The sequence below is a fragment of the Gordionus sp. m RMFG-2023 genome, chromosome 3 (genome assembly GCF_954871325.1).
Source record: "Gordionus sp. m RMFG-2023 chromosome 3, tfGorSpeb1-WG-v2, whole genome shotgun sequence".
Lineage (NCBI taxonomy): Eukaryota > Metazoa > Nematomorpha > Gordioida > Chordodea > Parachordodidae > Gordionus > Gordionus sp. m RMFG-2023.
The window spans coordinates 29,262,892-29,280,112 of record NC_088777.1 but is presented as its reverse complement, the minus strand read 5'-3'; the positions used below and the strand labels follow the sequence as shown (position 1 = coordinate 29,280,112).

Below are 17,221 nucleotides of genomic sequence, written 5' to 3'. Positions count from 1 at the left end.
TTTAATATAATTTAAACCTCCATTTCAATGTTATTTGTATTATTGAACTCAGCAACATTTGTTTTACCAAAAGAAAAATAATCATCATTTTTTTATTAGAGTTAAATCTATTGGTGTTATAGTTTGAGCTTGATTATATACCTGGTACTATATTTAGGGCTTCTTTTATTAATATATTTTGAAAGTATTTATTTTATCACTGACTCAATCCATAAGTTCTTAAAATATGGATGTGATATTGATGTTAAAAAAGCACCATCTTGGAAGCGTATACATGAGCGGAGGGGGTTTTGGCTCCAATTTTTTTGAGGTGGGTAGGGGGTAGACGACTTTAATGGGGGTAGGAATTTTTCGGGGAGTTATCTATTAAATTTTGAGATGAAATAGGAAAAAATTTATTGCTTTAAAATCTAATATTTTTATTAATAAAAGCCTTGTCACAAAAATAGCGTTACGCTCTCATGTCACACTTTTCATGTCCCTCTTTATAATATATATTCAAAAAATCGTTAATTTTGAAAATTGCCTGTTGCCCAGGATTAGTGGACTTGGGTTCGAATCCCGGCAAATGTTTTTTTTCTTAATCTGGTAAAAAAAAAATTTTTCTTAATCTGACAAAATTAATCAAATAGATACGATTCAAAGAGTATGAGATTTATTTAAATACTTTTTTAATTCTTGAATTTATGTATAATTTAAAATTTAAACCATTATATGGGGAATCAGAATTTTCTCTTTTATTTGATGAGGGATGAATCAGAAATTTCCCTATCTTATGAGGTGTTATTTAAAAATTTATATTTATTTAGGGTTATTCTAAAATTTTCCATTATTTTTATAAAATATGTTAATAAAGTATATATTTAGTAATTTTAATTTATGTGTACAATTAAAAAGTCTTTTATAAATTTTTATTCATTTGTATTTTATAATCTAAAAATTTATTCTTGCAGATGAGAGTTTTATGTTAAAACCCTTAAGAAGGATCCATTCCACATTGAATTTTATACAACTTTATATCTCTTAATTAGGTAATTTTTATGCATAAGTAAATATTTGCATCTCTCTTATCTTTTCTGAAATTGGCCTTTCTACATGCATTCTCTCATAACTTTATAATTTAATTGTAGAATGTATATTTTTCATAACTTATAACATTTTTGATTAAATGTATAACTTTTTTGTTTAACTTATATATAATTTGACTATGATTAAAGTTAACCTCCTATTATTTGTTAACTTAGAATATCTTTTTATTTTTTCTATTGTAATTTAATAACAATGTCTTAAATTTATATTTTGTAACTAAGTAATAAATCATTTGGAAGGGTGGTGGTTTGTTTAAAATTTAAATTAGAATGAACATATTTTTAGCATGGTACTTTAATATGTATTCATGATTTTCATATAAATACCAGGCAGGAGCTAACCAGTAGAATGATAGGTAAATCAGAAATTTCCCCTTCATTTGATCCTAATTTTGAAAAATTTTCCCAATAATATAAATGGCAAAAAAAATATATATATTAGACAGATTTAATTCTTATAAACCCCTACATCACACCTATTTTTCTGGATCAAGGAAAAAATAAATTATGGGTTTTCCTGGGTTTGGGAAATATTTTTCACAATTAATATGGACTTGGAAGTAGCTTGGGAAACATTTTTTAAAATTAATATAGGCTTAGATTCCTGAAAATTTTTTAATTTTAAATATGGGCTAGAAATTGGCCTGAAAATTTCTTTTGGAGACATGTCCAGGCCTGATCAAATACCAAGGCCCATGCAACTTTCATATTCTGATTGTATTTTTAAATGCATTGTGACTTTAAATATTTTATTTCAGTTCTCAACTATCAAAATTATTATGGTCTTTTTGAGAAAATTTTCCCAAGTGCGTGGACCTGGCTTGTGAATTTTTTAAATATTAGGCATAGATGTAATATTTAACACAGAATATTTATATGGCCCTCAGGTAAAAGCTAATTTAAATATATTTTTATAAAAATAGTATTCATTCTCAGTCTTAAAGGGTTGGCCTTTGTCTGAAGGTGAGCTGGGTTAAAATAGAATAAAAAATAGATTTGGTTTTTAGAGATTTACCTATCTCCCGGGTTGGGAAAAAATTTTGAAAATTACTAAGGGTTGGCCAGGCTTGGGAAAATTTTTTTTATAAAATTTTTATAGGTTGGGCTGGGTTTGAAAAATATTTTTATAAATTATATTAGGCTGGGCTTGGGGAAAATTTTTCAAAAATATTATGAGCTAGTAACTATGAGTCAGACATTGGCCTAAAAAAAATTTTATGCAGTCCTGGGCTCGGCCTGATCAAAAAACCTAGGCCCATGAAAATCTGATTTTGAATGTATTTTTAACATTATGATTATTTAAATATTTTATTTCAGTTCTCAACTACCAAAATTATTATATTCACTGGGCTTGAAAGAATTTTTCAAAATTATTATGGCTTTGTACTTTGCCTGGGAATTTTTTTAATATTAAATATTAGGTATAAATGATCAGTAATATTTATCAAATAATATTGGTTATCAAGTAAAAGCTTTAAATTTAATTTTACCAAACCATAGTATTTACACTTAGTTTTAATAGATTAAACCTGGCATGAAGGGGGGGGGGATTAAAAGAATAATAATTGGATATTATTTTCAAATAAGATGTATCATAAAAAAAAGTAAGAAGAAAATTCTCATTCCCCTTCATTTTTGACGGGCTATCTTCTAGTAGACCTATAAATATATAACAATTTATCAACCAAATCTATATATTGCAAACAATCATAGATATTATTTTCCAAATAAAACTTTCTAGCAAGTTCATTATGCTATAATAATAAATTCATTGTAAATGATGTGGGTTTTAATTGAATTTATTATCTAAAAAATTACTCCTTTATATTCACAAAATGTCGATAAATTAAGTTTTGTTTTAGTAGAAAGCAACGGGAAAACTTTTGTTGATATTTAAAATTCAATTTTATTATATATATCTATATACAAAATCTTGTCATATATATACATTTTTTATAATAGCGTATTTACATGTTAACAAAGTAAAAATACATATGTCCTTTACAATTTCATTTTGCATTACCGATTTTATTTATCTTTTATTACACTGACCTTTTAAACTAAAAAATACAATATTCAATTTTAGACTTTTAAACAAAAATTATAATATTCAATTTTAATATTTAACATTTCCCCTTCTTTTTAAATTTCTTCTTTCCTCAGTTTCTTATCTTCACTTCCAGTCATTCGTTTCTCAATTGCTCCATTAGTCATTTGTTCGTATATCTTTAGATTGTTTGTTTGACCAGTTGAATCGATTATCGAACATCATGAAACATCGTTGGTTGAACATCATTGTTGAAACGTTAGTTGAACATTGTGGTTGATTTGCTGTTTGTATTGATCATCCCATTTATCTTTCAAAATTATATATATATTTTATTTTTTTACAAAATTTTATTTATTTATAACAATCATTTTCTATGTCGTAGGTCATATTCTCGCTTTTGAACTTGACTTTGAATTTTAGAATTTTGAACTTGAACTTGACTTTGAATTTTCGAATTTTGAACTTGAACTTGTTCACTTCTTCCTCCTCTAAAAATTTTTTCAGTATTATTTATTGATGCTCTCTTTTTTATTTGATCCAAATGTCTCCTGATAATATGATGTCCATTGTCTATTCTGTATGTCAAGTTGCCTTCTTTTTGTACTACTACTCCTTTATCCCAAATATTTTCTTTAAACATTTTGTACCAAATTTTATCTCCTTTTTCTATAATTCTATTTGTTGATATTTTGCGATTTATTTCGTTGTTTATGTCTATGTTTGGTTTAACTAAGTCCCATTTTGTTCTAATCTCTCTTGAAAACATTAATTTGTTCGGAGTTATATTGGTTGTAGCATAACAAAAATTTTTCCAAAGCTATGTCTAAATCTATTTTTTTGTTGGTTTTCATGTTCCTTATCATGTTCATTTTCATAGATCTTATCATTCTTTCACATTGTCCATTTGACTGTTTATGAAGTGGAGCTGTAAGTATGTGTTTACCATGGTCTTCACAGAATTTTTTAAACAAATAGCTGGTAAAGTTCGTACCATTGTCGGTCACGATTATGTGTGGTATTCCAAATAAGCTAATTATTTTCATTAATTCTATTACCAGGGATTCGAACCGAACCCGAACCCGGAGAAGTGAACCCGGGTTTTTAGAAAAAAACTCTGAACCCGAACCGAACCTGAACCCCATTTATAAAATTTCCAAAACCCCGAACCGAACCCAAGAATTTTATTTGAACCCGGGTTCAATCGGGTTCAGTGTATTATTTAAAATCATATATTAATATATGTAAATACAAATATTATATTTTCAAATTTCCAATTAAATGAAGTCTTAATAAATTTTAAACAATTTAATTCATTTATGCCATTTTTAAATTTATTCTCGATTCCTATTGGAGTGTTAAAAAATTTTAAACAATTGAATTAATTTACGCCATTTATTTTTAAATTTTTATCTTATTATTCTTAAAGATTATTAATTAGAAGAAAATGGTTAACAAATCAAAGTAAAAATTATTATATTGTTAATTTAAAAAATTCTAAACATCTAACTTAAAAATTGTTAAATGTAGGGCAGTTTTTGTGAACTTATTAAAATGATTTTAAAATTTATATATGCTAATCATTTATTTTTGGTTTAGTTTAATTTTTACAAGATATTAATGAAGTGCATATTATAAATGAAATTAAATTTATAAATATCTCTTTTTTAATTCTGAAATCATTGCTATTTAAAAAAATTGTTCTCTTTTTATAGATTTAAGATTAAAGATAAAGTCATATTTGATAAGCATTTTACCCTTAATAAAATAGAAAAAAAAATCAATATGTTCATATTGCAAAGTAAAAATGTCTGGTAATCACTTGTCAAATATAGAAAGACACCTGGAAAGAAATCACAACAATGAATATTTAAATTATTTAAATGAAAAAACCAAATATCAGGAATTGTTATTGGCAAAAAACCTAAAATTAATATAGAAACCTTTTTTCCAAAAAAGCATATAAGTATAAATATATCATCTAATGATTTGATGAGTTCTATACTAGAACTTGTTACTGTAAATGGCCGGCCTTTATCAATTATTGAAGATTCGGGATTTCAAAGAATTATAAATCCACTCCTATCTGGGCTCAATTTAGTTATAAACAAAGAAAATTTATCCAGAACTATTAATAAAACAGCCCAATCAATTAGAGACAAAATATCGAGAGAGGTAGAAGGAAAATTAATAAGTTTAAAAGTTGATGCAGTTCAACGACTAGATAGGTCAATTCTTGGTGTAAATATTCAATTTATATCAAAGTCCATTATAAATTTGAGGACTCTTGGAATTGTAGAGGTGAAAGAGAGATGTACAGGAGAATATATAAAAGAGAATATATTAAAAACTTTACTAAAATTTAAAATTAATATTCAACAAATATACACAATTACTTCTGATAATGGTTGTAATTTTTTAAGAGCTATAAAGTTCCTGCAACCTGAAACTGATTATGATATAAGGAGTGAATCAGCAGATGAGGAAAATATGGATGTAAATGTATATAAATATGATATTGATGATATACAAAATACTTTTTTATCAACTATTATATCCTATCCGATTTATAGTGTACGGTGTGCACACACTTCAGCTGGCACTTCAAGATGCTATAAAATTATCACCTATTGTGGAAACCATTGCAAAAGCTAGGAGCCTAAATTTAAAATTAAGACATCCCACTTACCAAAAGTTATTAAAAAATATGAAACTCCCTAAGCCTGTGTTAGATTGCCACAGATGGCATTCAACCCATGATATGTTAGAAAGGCTGATTTTACTAAAACCCAATATCGAAGATTTTTTTACAGAGCAATCTGATTATTTATTGACTGAAGATTGGAAAGAGATAATAACGATTGTTGAAATTTTAAAACCGCTAAAAATCGCAACCAAACAATTCCAATCTGAACAGTTAACACTGACAGATTTTTATGCAGCATGGTTAAGATGCTGCATCGAACTGGAAAAAAATCCAAACCATTTTGCTCAATTACTATATTCTTGTCTTAAGAACAGAGAAGAAAGGTTTATAAAGAACGAAATTCTCTTAGCTGCCATATACCTGGGCCCAAGATACAAGGTTAATTAAAAGCTTAGTAAATTAATTATTTTAGATTTATATTAAAATTGTTATTTTATGAAATATTTAAATATAAACAATATAAATCCTTAAATATTACAGGTATTACTTAGTGATGATGATAAGATTTGTGCGAAAAAACATCTTGTCAATTTATGGAGACGAATTAAAAGCTTAACAACGCCAATTTTATCTGATGATATTAGTTCCGATGAAGTTATTGAACAAGAAGATGATTTAGAGAAATTGATACAACTTAAAGAAAGGCAGGAGAAAATACTTAAAAGAGGGCCAACGATTGCTGAGAAAAGTATTGGAACAATAATTACTGGATTTAGCGATTATATAAGATTAGATAAGAAGGAAAATATTTTGCATTTTTGGGAGTCTGCTAAGCTGGAACACCCTGAATTATATATTTTATCTATAATCTTATTTGCTGTTCCTGCAACCCAAGTTAATTTTTCATATTTTCACATATAAATACATTTAACATAGGTTAGCGTTGAAAGATCTTTTTCACATTTGAAATTCATTCTTTCACCACATAGATCGAGGATGAGTGAACAACTCTTGGAAGATATTATGCTAATACGTCTATAAAATTTTTAAAATTGATACATGACTATATGCTTTGTATTTTTAACTATATTTGCCTATAAAGAAAATAAAAAATTTATTTTTTATATCAAATTTATGTCTAGTTTTTTATTATGATTTAAATATAGAATTTTTTTTATCAACTCAAAAATTCTTGAACCCGAACCGAACCCGAACCAAACCCGGGTTCAAAAATATTTCCCTGAACCGAACCCGAACCGAACCCAACTCTTTTTTTTATACCCCGAACCGAACCCGGTCTAAAATTTTGTCGGGTTCGCATCCCTGTCTATTACTGTCAATTCGGTTGTTATATTTTTTATTCTTTTGATTATGGGAAATTTGCTGTAAGCATCGACGATTACCATATAATTATTGTCTTCAAATTGAGCTATGTGTATTCTTTCGAAATTTTTCGTAGCTGTTTGCCATGGATTTTGTATTTTGTGTGGATTATCTGCCCATTTGTTGCATGTTTCACAATTTTTTATTTCTTGATCAAAATCGGTATTGATTCCAGGCCACCATACATAATCTCTTGCTAACAATTTGGTTTTTCCAGCTCCTAAATGTCCTTTATGAAGTTCCTCTAATATCTCCTTTCTCATTTTGTATGGTATGATGATTCGGTTATCTTTAAAAAGACAATCTTTTATCAAACTTATTTCTACTTCCATATTTTTGTATGTTTTATTCTTTATGTTTTCTCCATTCCTGATGTTATTTATTATTTCCATTAATTCCTTATCATTATTTGTTTCTTTTGATATTCATTTGAAGTTTATTGGTATATCCCATAAATCATTATTTACGTCCTCATTTTCTATATTTTGTACAGTGTCTTCGGAGTTAATTTGTGGTAATCTAGATAAGCAATCCTGTACTATGTTGTATTTTCCCGGTCTGTGAATTATTGTAAAATCATGAGCTCCCATTGCTAAATTCCATTTTTGAAGTCTCATTGATATCGTGTTATTATCTTTTAATCCCTTCGTAAATATGTATATGAGTGGTTTGTGATCGGTGTAGATTTTAAAGTTGGTGCCTATCAAGTATTCTTGAAATTTTTTTATTGCATATATTATTGCTAATGCTTCTCTTTCTATGTTCGTATAATTTATTTCCGCTTTTAATAGAGTTCGTGATGCGAAAGCTATGGGATTTTCTTTACCATTTTTCTCTATATGAAATAACACGGCTCCTAAGCCTTTTTTCGAAGCGTCTGTTGCTATGCCTATCGGTAATTCTGGATTATAGAAATTTAATGTTGGCGGAGAGCTTATTAATTTTTTTATATCATCGAAACTCTTTTGATGTGCTTCTTCCCATATCCATTTATCTTTGTTGACTATTTTGTACAAGGAATCTGCTTTATCTGCGAAGTCATGTAAAAATTTTCGGTAATAACTGGCCATGCCCAGAAATATTGCTAATTCCTCTTTGTTTGTTGGTGTAGGCATGTTAGTAATTGCTTTAATTTTGTCTCCGTTTGCATGAATACCTTTATCATCTATATCGTGTCCTAAAAAACGTATTTCTTTTTTGAAAAATATACTTTTGTCGAAATTTGGTATTAGCCCATATTTGGAAATTCGGTCAAAAACTTTTTTTATATTGTTTAAATGATCTTGATCATTATCACCCGTGATTAATAAATCATCAATGTAGAAAATAACATTTTTCATATCACCAAAAATTTTATCCATAGATTGTTGAAAAATTGCCGAAGAAGTTTTTAATCCGAATGGTAGTCTTGTAAATCTGTAGTATCCTTTGTGTGTCGATATTGTAAGTAAATCACGCGATGTTTTGTGTATAGGAATCTGAAGGAACGCTTGCTTGAAGTCTATTTTTGAAAATTTCTTCCCTTTAGATAGTTTTGCCATCAAGTCGTTGATACGTGGTATAGGATATTTAAAATCTTCCAAAGCTGGATTTATCGTATTTTTGAAATCTGCACATAGTCTTAGCGAACCATCATTTTTGAAAACTGGTGTGAGTGGACTTGCCCATCGCACATCATCTACCGGTTCTATTATTTTATCGTCAATCCATTTTTGTAATTCATTTGTAATTAAATCATAACGTTTGTACGGGACACGTCTTGGTGCTATAATTTTTGGTATTGCATTTTGTTTCAAATGTAGTTTGACGTAGCTGCGATTTATTGGTTTCATATTTATTTTTGATTTACATTCGTCTATCAGTTTTTGAATGTCGTTATTGTTATCTTCTTCTACTAAATTCACAAATTGATTAAGTATGTTTTTAAAAACTTTTATCCATGTCCTTCCCAAGAGTGCAATCTTGTCACTCTGTACTACATATGCATTCAAAATTTTGGTTTTGTCATCGTATTTGGCTTTTACATTGGCATTGCCTATCACTTTTATTGTTCTTCCGTCATATCCAGTTAATTTAGTATCCGATTTATTTAAGATCTTTATCCCAATCTTTCTTGCAATATTTATCGGTAATATTGTGAAACGGGATCCGGTGTCAATCTGCATAATAATAGGTGTGTCGTTCAAATATAATGTGACTTTATATGCATCATATTCTTTGTTATTATCATCATTTAAATTGTTGATATCCAAGCTGAATAAATTGTATTCCTTGTTTTCTATTTTCTCAACTTCTTTGTTTTCTGATTTGCCGTTATTTTCCTCGTTTATTTCTTCTATGTTCACTTTATTAACTTTATTCGTGTATCTCTGTTCATTATTTTCATAGTTTTGGTATCGATTGTTACGTGATTGATCGAAATTCTGATGACGATAATGTTGATATTCATTGTATCTAGGTCTAAACCTTGGTTCATCATAATATTTATTAAAATTGTAATTATTATTATTGTTATAATTATTTTTAAATCTCGAAAATCTATTATACGATCTTGGTGTGTAATATTCTCTGTCGTTGTAAAATCTATTATTAAAATTATTTTGACAATTATACCTTGGTTCATAATTGTTCTGATGTCTTGGATAGTAATTACCTTGATATCTGTAATTGTAATTATTTTGCCATTGTTGATGATTGTTGTATCTAGGTGTCCAGGATTGTCCATAACTCCTATTCGTTGGTATGTTCGAATCATATTTTATTATTTGTTTATTTGATTCTCTCTTTTCATCTTTTTCTCCTTGTACTAAATTTATCGTCGAAGTTGATGCTGCATCACCTTCTATTTTTATATTATCCATTTTAATATTTATATTTTCATAATCATCCCCATCATTTATCTCTCTCTCAATTCTTAATATGTCTGTGATAGTTATATTTTCTAACTTCGATATCTGCTCCCTAATTTTTTTATTATTCGACGATATTTTTATCTTCTCAATTATTCTCTCTTGATCCTTAAAATTGCATTTATTATTCAACTTACATAGTCTAGTTACCCATTTACCAAATGTTTCCCCTTTATCTTGAACGGCTGCATTGAATTCCGTTTTGTACGTGTCTATTGATTTATCGGGATGTATTAGCCTGTATTTTTCCAGTAACGTTTTCAAATCGTTGTAATCAGATGGAACGCAAATGGATTCCAGGTCCAAATAGTCATCTTCTGGTAATCTTTGAATGAGCGCATTAGCTTTTTCTGCCTCGGGAACCTGCGTGTCCTTTAATAAATTTTCAAATTTTTTAATGTAAGTATCTATATTGTTGTTGTATGTAGGATATTCTATATTACTTTTTACATTAGATAACGATTTTGTCATGATAAATTTATAAAATATTATATTGTTACCTTTCTTTAATTTATATAATTTAAAATAATTGTTCTGTAATGATATCTGGCTCTTTGGAACGACGCTGCCACCATTTTGTTTTAGTAGAAAGCAACGGGAAAACTTTTGTTGATATTTAAAATTCAATTTTATTATATATATCTATATACAAAATCTTGTCATATATATACATTTTTTATAATAGCGTATTTACATGTTAACAAAGTAAAAATACATATGTCCTTTACAATTTCATCTTGCATTACCGATTTTATTTATCTTTTATTACACTGACCTTTTAAACTAAAAAATACAATATTCAATTTTAGACTTTTAAACAAAAATTATAATATTCAATTTTAATATTTAACATTAAGTTATTCTTTTTAAATCTTCTTAATGGAGTATTATTATAATTAAAGGTGAAATTAATAATAAGAAAACATCGCCGCCTTCGATGGTGGTAATTTTTTTTTTTTGGGGGGGGGGGTAGGCATATGTTTTTGAAGGGTGTCTGCATCCAGTGAAAATCCTGTCATGTAGACACTGCATCTTGTAAACTTTAATTTTTAAGATAACCTATGCCCCTTTTAACCACATATAAATAATATTATATGTTTAACAAAATTTGTGTTTGAACCTTTATCATTTTTTGTATATAATGGTTTTACATCTAACCTGTTCATTCTCTTTAACTATTATTTTATAAAAATTTCCCACGGGAACTTATTTTCTTTAAAATTTCACTACCATGAGTGTTAATCATCCTACAAATTAAAAAATATTAAATAAAATTGGTAATGATATTCTATCGAGTAAAATTTATATATAAAATATAATCTTAACTTATTTAGTTTTGGTGTTGTTATTTTTATCTATCTACTTTAATATGAGTTGTAAATTTTCCAGCTAATTTTGATTGTCATCATATTAAAAAAGTAAGGAAATTAATACAAGATTCTCGAAGAAAATAAAATATAAACTGTGATATGTAAAATTTTAAACATAAATATTAAAAAGAATCTGTATCTGTTTCTTTTGTAAAGAAAATGAAATAGATACAAGTCTTTTCAGAATAAAAGATCTTAGATACAGATACTAGTATCTTATTAAAAATGTCAAAAGATACTGAGTACAAGATACAAAAGGATCTTGTATCTTAGATACAAATATTCACTGTACTGCCCAACTCTGGTAGAGGTTATCAGTTACAGGTTTTTCTTAGTAAAAATAAATATAATATATCAAATTGTAGATAAAAAAAATTTCTAAAAGTCTATATAAGAAAAAAATTAGATACCAATTTGAGTCTTTAACTTTCGATTTACCTATATTGCTTTACGTGTTTTTAAACAATAAAGGGAGTTGGTTCTCATTTTTTTGATAGACTATGATTAAGACTTCCTATGAATATAGCTATTAAAACCCTAAAGTGTATATTTAGTAATGATTATCAAAAGAACTATCAACCAACTTGTATCCCTAAACTATCAATTCAATCATCAGAATATTTTCAAAATTAACCTCAAAATAATATCTAGCATTTAAATTGAAATGAAAATAATTGTGTACACAAACTAATTTGTAATAAATTTATTCTGTTATAGAAAAAAAATATATAATATAATTAATTTGTGATAAATGCAGCAATATTATTTTTAAAATAAATTTATTCAACTATATAAGATGTATAAGAAAATATAATGAAAGCTAAAAATCTACAAAAAGAGTTGCCAAAAATGTTATAAAAAATTAGTTATGTAAATAATATATATAAAAGATTAGCTAATATTATATTTGTGTTTTATTTTCTCTTCTAGCCATAGCAATAGGTTGGACATGGATCTTTGATCCCTTTCAATAATAAGTTTTTTTAATTAAAAAATAATGCTGAAATTGAGTTGGGGTTTTTAAATCATTTCTTAATTTATGTGATAAAATAATTTTATTCCTTGAATATTGCATATATTCTTGATTAAATCTTCAGAATCCTCTGATGTCATTAATTCTACTTCAGTAATAATATTATTATTATTGGAAAAGGTTTCAATTTCATGGAAGCTATTCGAATTTTTATTATTATTATTGTTTTTAATAAATCAGGACTTAAAAATAATTTTCAATATCTTTCAAGGGTTGATAAAAGGAGGGACTAGGGCAACAAGTGTCTCGTATAGAGGGGTACTACAAAAATTTATTTGAATTCTTTCATAATATATGTATCAAATATGGTATCACGTCAATTTGGCGCGGAAAATTCTGCGCATAAAATTCGGCGCGGCGACAATTCAGCGCGTATCTATTACAGTTGCAATTTATTATATATTACTTAGTATAAAAAAATAAGTATGATTAAATAGAAATCATTTTGAATATTGGTCCTATTAATTATTTCTTCATATTTATTTTTACAAAAATCTCAATTTTATTTACTAAATGTGTAATATCAAAAAAAATTAACAACCAATATTTATACCTATTTCTTTGGTTGACCAATTTACCACATAAGGTATGTTGATTAATAGCCAATGTTATGTAAGCCGATTGGCCATAGAAGAAAGAAAAGTTTGGACCTCTATCTTGAATCTTACATATTATTTTGGCTAGAATTTAAATCGACCATTTTTAAAAAAGACCCAGACATGATCCAAAAAAATCAAATTAAGAACTGACTCATTTTTCTAGATTAATAAAATTCCTTAAATTCTATTAATTCATTTTAAAAAAAATATTATGCTTAGGCTAATTTATAAATCAAAAATTAAATGTGTAATATCAAAAAAAATAAACCAATATTTTTTCTTTCTTCCTTCTATACGCAAAATCTCCAGGCTTACATAATATTGGCTACTAATCAACATTCCTTATAATGTGGTAAATTGGTCCATTAAAGAAATAGGTATAAATATTAGTTAATTTTTTTGATATTACACATTTAGTAAATAAAATTGAGATTTTTGTAAAAATAAATATGAAGAAATAATTAATAATACCTACATTCAAAATGACTTCTATTTAATCATCCTTATATTTTTATACTAAGTAATTTATAATAAATTGCAACTGTAATAGATACGCGCTGAATTTTCCGCGCCAAATTGACATGGAACCATCAAATATATTAACCTGAGAACCCTTTGTACAATTACACATTCCCAATTTAACATGGACATGATATGTATATCAATTAAGGTTTAACACTACAAATATCTAACACCTTTAAATTATTTTGGTTGTGATAGTATATCCAAGATATAAGTAAATCAATTTTAAACATAAAAATTTATATAAAATATGATATTTATTCTGCTAGATTTAAAGCTATTATACCACAAAATAATATTTTTTATAATATATGATTTTAACATACCTCTTTTTCGAGCAAACTTGTTGTATTATTATTTTTATATCACCTTCATTATGGTCAGGCCAAAAATCCGCAAGTCATGCAACCTAATATCCTGGGACAGGCTAACCCGCAAACGTCACAGCCCAATCCAAACATCCTAGGACATGCGTCTGGCGAGCTGATGCCAAATAACTCTCGAGGTTCCGCCTAGTGATGCAATGGTGGCAATGATGGCACAATCCAATCAATCTCGCTGCGACTGAAAACTTTGGTTACCAGAGTGTACAGAAATAAGTCACGCCACAGGGATAGATCACCGTCTGGCAGAGACAAGCCACAGAAGCACAACCTCCACTTCGTAGAGAGAGTAGAGCCCCGACTCCTCCGCCGCCGTAGCCGCTAAAATTGCCTCTAACAAATGAGGAGAGGTATGCCAAACTCACAAAAGTTTGGGCAGGGCTGAACACGGATCTGGCTAAACCCAAATGCAAGGCCAATGCGATCGGCATGAGAACAAGAATATAAAAGAGGTAGTCGAAATCCTCAATGCAGACTCAGACCCGTGTGATAGACGCAATGACCAAGCGTATCCGCGTCCTAGTCCTGGCGATTCATTGGAATTGGTCTAACATGTCCTACTAGGAGCTAATCTTAGGGGCCGAAGAGATAAAAAATCGTCCCAGATGCTCGGTCCTTTCGGAATAGGGGCCGTGCAAGCCCCTCAACCTCCTATCGAAGCCTCCCAGAAAAAAGAAGGCGCCCGCCACGAGAGGCGCGAAGAGGAAATAGTCCACAAACCGATAGTGACACTCCTCCCGCTAACCACTTTTCTTCTAATTCCTCATCTACACACTACCGCCCCCCCCAATACCCAACAGCCCTTTTTAGGGCTACCTATTGCCCAACAACCCTTTTCAGGGCTACCACCGCAAGCACCCTAGGTAAGTGCTAATCCGGGCGACGGTTGACCGGCCCGAAGAGGGGAGCCAGTGCAGTTTCCAGACTGGTTAAAAAGGGTAAACATTTACCTAAGGGAACTAAGGCGTCAACTCTTCTCCCCTGACGATGGCTTGGATACTGAAAGCGAAAACGACAATAATCAATCAGTCGACCAGCTGACTCCTAGTCGGACGTGGCCTCCTTTTAGTCCGAAGATTCCGGCATCCCAGAATGGTTGATCCAGGACCCAACTACAACCTCGTGGGCCTCGAGCAGCAGGAATGACAGCGGAGTTAAATCCATCATCTTCGACCTCGAGAATTCTATTTTCGACATCGACGATGATTCTGGTATGCGCCAGGTGGAGTCACTGAACTTGCCTGGTATCCTCAACGGTATCGGTAAAAAACATGCGAGCAACGAGCATTGCCCACCCTGGACATCAGTAGAGCGAGGTTAAAGCCAGGGCCGCTCACGTCCAGGTTTACCAAGAAAGTGGCGATGAGAGGAATCCGATCGAGATTGGACCAACTCAGAATCGCCGAAAACAACAATCTTATTTCCGCCACCGGAACAACTTTTTCATAGCAAATAGGTATGCGGATATCGTAAGACAGATGCTGGAAGCTGACGTACGAGGTCCTCCGACCAAATCTGCTTTCCACTATACGTGATCCCCAAGGCGAACGGTACCCCAGAGTCATCGGTGACTTCTCCTAAGTATCCAAGAACTTCCTGCACTATCCCTTTCGGTTAAAGTCTATACCTCTAATGTCGGGAAACCTAAAAAGAACAAAATTCGCCTGCAAAATCGATATAAAATCGGCATTCTTTTCCATACCGTTAGGGCAACAGGTCCAGAGATTCTTTGGGTTCACCATAAATGGGACCAGCTACGCCTACAAGGTCTTACCAATGGGTGCATCGTTTATTGTCTGCAATCCATCATCCTAGATGCGTGCGAAAACAGTCAGAAGGGCCCATTACAAACGTCTACCTAGATGACATTCGAATCTACGGAGACAATGAAGGTGATGTAAAGTGGTCAACCAGATCACTGAGATGTACCATCGAAAAATGGGGACTAAAAATATCGCAGGAAAAGTCTGTCCTTGACCCCACGCCGCGCATCATGAACCTTGGGGTTCCCATTGACCTTGAGGCGAAAACAATCAGCGCGAACACCGGCACAAGAAGGAGGCTAGAAAAGTGTTATAAGATCTTCAGACGGCATGCCTACCAGCACTTAGAGAGGCGACTACTAGCAGAAGGTCCTATGGGTAGTCAACCATTACGCTTACACGATCACGGGTATGTCAAGACATTTCTCCCCCTTCTACGTGACCATGAATGGTGGGATGCTAATGCTAGCGCTGGTTGTGGATACGTATCTTACCTTTCAGAAAGCTGCTACAATTATAAATGCGGAAAGAGCCACTAATTAGATACCACGCTAATAATCCGGTATATACGGACGCATCTGGATCACATATCGGCATATCTTTCTGGGGGATCGATGATTTGTCGGTATCATTTTAAGAGGCCTGCCTCCTGTTCAACATTCCGACCCATGCGATCGAACACACCAACGTAAAGGAGGTCCTAGCGGTAGGAATTGGTGCGATAAGGCAATCCACAAGGATAACCAAGCACCAATAATTTCCACCTATTCCACGGGGGCCTACTATACATACAGAAAAGGAGTATCTAGATCCCCAGCCATCGAAACAGTCATCACTCAAGTGCTACCCAAGTGGGACTAACGAACTTTACGGCCATATCCCAAAACATCCAATGGATTCCGACGGATGAAAATCCCGCGGACGAGCCATCAAGGGTATGGCAAGGGAACACCGAGACTTATTTACCGTTGTGACGCTACAACGGCCGCTATTACTACAAGAACAAGAGACCTCTCTATTAGGTGAAGAAACAGTGCCTTCGATACGTCAGATACAATTATCACAAGTACCCCTTTGCTAATCTCCAGTCTATCACTACTACCACGAAGTCAATAACAATATCGACAATGACAGCTCGACAATAACATACAATATCGAGGATATTTCGATCGACTCCGAGGACTTAGAAGGCTAAAAGAAACAAAATCGAATCAATAATACAGCAAAACAATTGATAAGAACGATTCATCCTATAATATTTATTTGTATAAATACTTTGTTAAATTATTATTGTCTTTTTCGAGAAAACTTGCTGTGTTATTATTTTTATATCACCATAAACTATTAAATTCTATTTTGTAATTAAAATAAAGCCTTATGAATGCCAAAGCCATAAATGCCGAGACATTCGGCTATATCCACATCCTCGTAAAGAGGATGTTAACAAGGATATAGTTTTTTCAAACTTTTCCATATT

The 17,221-nt window shown here is 30.6% G+C and overlaps 1 protein-coding gene across 2 annotated transcripts; it reads left to right on the top strand.

Annotated features, from left to right (window-relative positions):
* The first annotated feature begins 1,919 nt into the window (after positions 1–1,919).
* LOC135926061 (uncharacterized) lies at positions 1,920–16,941 on the top strand. 2 transcript variants are annotated; one of them, XM_065461726.1, is made up of 2 exons: positions 1,920–1,975; positions 13,983–16,941. In XM_065461726.1, exon 2 carries the CDS (start codon positions 15,726–15,728, stop codon positions 16,281–16,283), a length of 558 nt encoding a protein of 185 aa, XP_065317798.1. In that variant the 5' UTR covers positions 1,920–1,975; positions 13,983–15,725; the 3' UTR covers positions 16,284–16,941. The 2 variants fall into 2 exon arrangements, with proteins under 2 accessions (XP_065317798.1, XP_065317799.1); XM_065461727.1 differs by lacking the exon at positions 1,920–1,975 and adding an exon at positions 9,888–9,905.
* Positions 16,942–17,221: the final 280 nt, after the last annotated feature.